Here is a 2,113-nt window from a genome sequence, read left to right on the forward strand (position 1 = left end):
TAATACCGTGTTGTAGATATGTACTCTTGTAGCACACCATGCATGTCCATGTATGAACTTCTCGAGCCAATTCCCCGCTAGATTTTCCTTTTGTTCATTCAGTTCATCTTCTTGTACACACTAGCTAGTATTCCGTTTAACAACAAGCTGAAAGTGTTTAATGGTAGCTTAACGTATTTTTGAGTTACTCTCTTTTACCTTAATTACTCGAGGGAGCATAGAAAGTTGTTAAGTACAGTGAATTTCGAGAGTAAAATCACGGTCATACTAGTACATATAAATGTTGATAGTACTAATTTGGGCACATGCCATACAAAGTTTAATAATATTATTATGTGTACCCATGGGGCAAGATGCATGCATCAAGCTAGCTAGCTTTTGGGAAGTAGGTCCTTGTGTCCGATAAAGACATAAAGTTCAGTCCCCGCCCAAAGTACACACCTTGAAAATACTTCAGCATGTTGTGCGTATAATATGGTGGTGACCACCAAATTGTTGCTCGCTCCAGCATGTGTTGCATTGTCTGCACTTTATTGGCACTCTAGAGAGAGCCAGACAGCAAGTAGTAGGATGCAATACCACACATGCATGTGTTCAAGTAGTACTTGCAGTTGCAGTTGCATACTTGCATGTGTTCAAGTAGTACTTCCAGTTGCAGTTGCATACTTGCATGCAGCTTTTTGCAGTTTGCACGTTCCATTGCAACTGCTTGCGCGCGAAATGTAATTCGCAAGAGGTGCCTTGCAAATTGCCAACCTTTTGGATGATCAGTCAGCATGGTCACTACCACCATTGATCTCCGACAGCCAGAGAAGCTCCTCCAGGTACTCGGCGCCGAGGTCCTCAAGCTCCACGACGAATCGCTTCTGCTCGTCCGTCGTCGCAGTAGTCAATTCCGTGCTCTTGCTGATCCTCCGCGTCTGCGGCGTGGCATTCGCCGTCGCGGCGGTGGCGGCGGCGGCGGCGAGTAGTTCAGCTTTCTTGCGCCGCTTTCGCTTCGAGTGCCGCCGCTTCAGCGCCAGCACGGGGGAGCCCCCGGCCGCGCCGAGGGAGAGCGCGTGGAGCGACTCGCGGACGCGCTCCACGGGGAAGTTGAGCGCCGCGGCGGCGCCACGCGCCGAGAGCGCGGCCTGGTCGTAGGCCATCGCGGCGGCCTCGGCGCTGTCGAACGTGCCGATCCACACCCGCGCGCCGTTCCGCGTCGAGTCCCGGATCTCCGCCGCGAACCTGCCCCACGGCCGCCTCCGCACCCCGATGAACGCCGCCGCCGCCTCCGTCTGCCCCCGACCTTGACGATGATCACCGCCCGCGCTCCTCCTCCTCCCCGCCACGGAGGATGGCGCAGGTGTCTCGTCGGGCCAGCCCGTGTCGAACCGAAGCATCTCCGAGGAGGAAGACGACGAAGACGAGGAGGAGGAGGAGGAGGACGCGGCGGCGTCTGCCGTGTAGCCGATGTACATGCCGGCGTGGCTGAAATGCTCTGCCATTGATTTGCGCGCTTGGATTGGATAGAGAGATCGATGGTGGCGTGGATTGACTTTTAGCTGCTGCTTTTGGTTCCAGGAAGGCAGCGAATCGGGTAGCGAGGTTTATACAGAGCTCGCTAAGAGTAGGTACAGTAGCAGACTATAAGACAGCTGTAAACATATTTTAAGAAGATAAATAAGAAGAGAGATGGGCAGCGGGCTACAGATTTATAGCCAGCTGCAGCACGGACTTTAATATAGTGTTAAACTATTAAACTTGCTCTATGTGCAGTTGGAGGGATTAATATAGTGTTCATAGGGCATTAGGGCGGCAGGGTTGTGGGGCCCATAAATGGGCTGTCGCTTTTAACGGGAAAGGCGTCTGGTCGTGTAGGGCACATCTGGCATGTGGCTGACATAGGGCGGCTGGATAGGACAAAAGTATATGACGTAAGCGATCCCACTGTGTGATAGTGGTATGTGGAGTACTGGAGTGTGCTGTTGCCTTGTTCGTACGTGAAGAAGCTTTTGCTTACTAGGAACAGTGTTCCCCAATTTAGATCGAGATATTTCTGAAAAAGTAAAATGTATAGGTGCTCTCTTGTAGCTCCTAGTACATTTTTATTCTTAAACATTGATAATAATGA

At 51.5% G+C, this 2,113-nt stretch overlaps 1 protein-coding gene across 1 annotated transcript; it reads right to left on the bottom strand.

The window, feature by feature from the left end:
- Positions 1-249: 249 nt before the first annotated feature.
- LOC127780139 (ethylene-responsive transcription factor 15-like) lies at positions 250-1,545 on the bottom strand. The gene has a single exon (XM_052307098.1). It carries the CDS (start codon positions 1,485-1,487, stop codon positions 768-770), a length of 720 nt encoding a protein of 239 aa, XP_052163058.1. The 5' UTR covers positions 1,488-1,545; the 3' UTR covers positions 250-767.
- Positions 1,546-2,113: the final 568 nt, after the last annotated feature.

This window comes from Oryza glaberrima, chromosome 7, assembly GCF_000147395.1.
Source record: "Oryza glaberrima chromosome 7, OglaRS2, whole genome shotgun sequence".
In the NCBI taxonomy this organism is placed as follows: domain Eukaryota; kingdom Viridiplantae; phylum Streptophyta; class Magnoliopsida; order Poales; family Poaceae; genus Oryza; species Oryza glaberrima.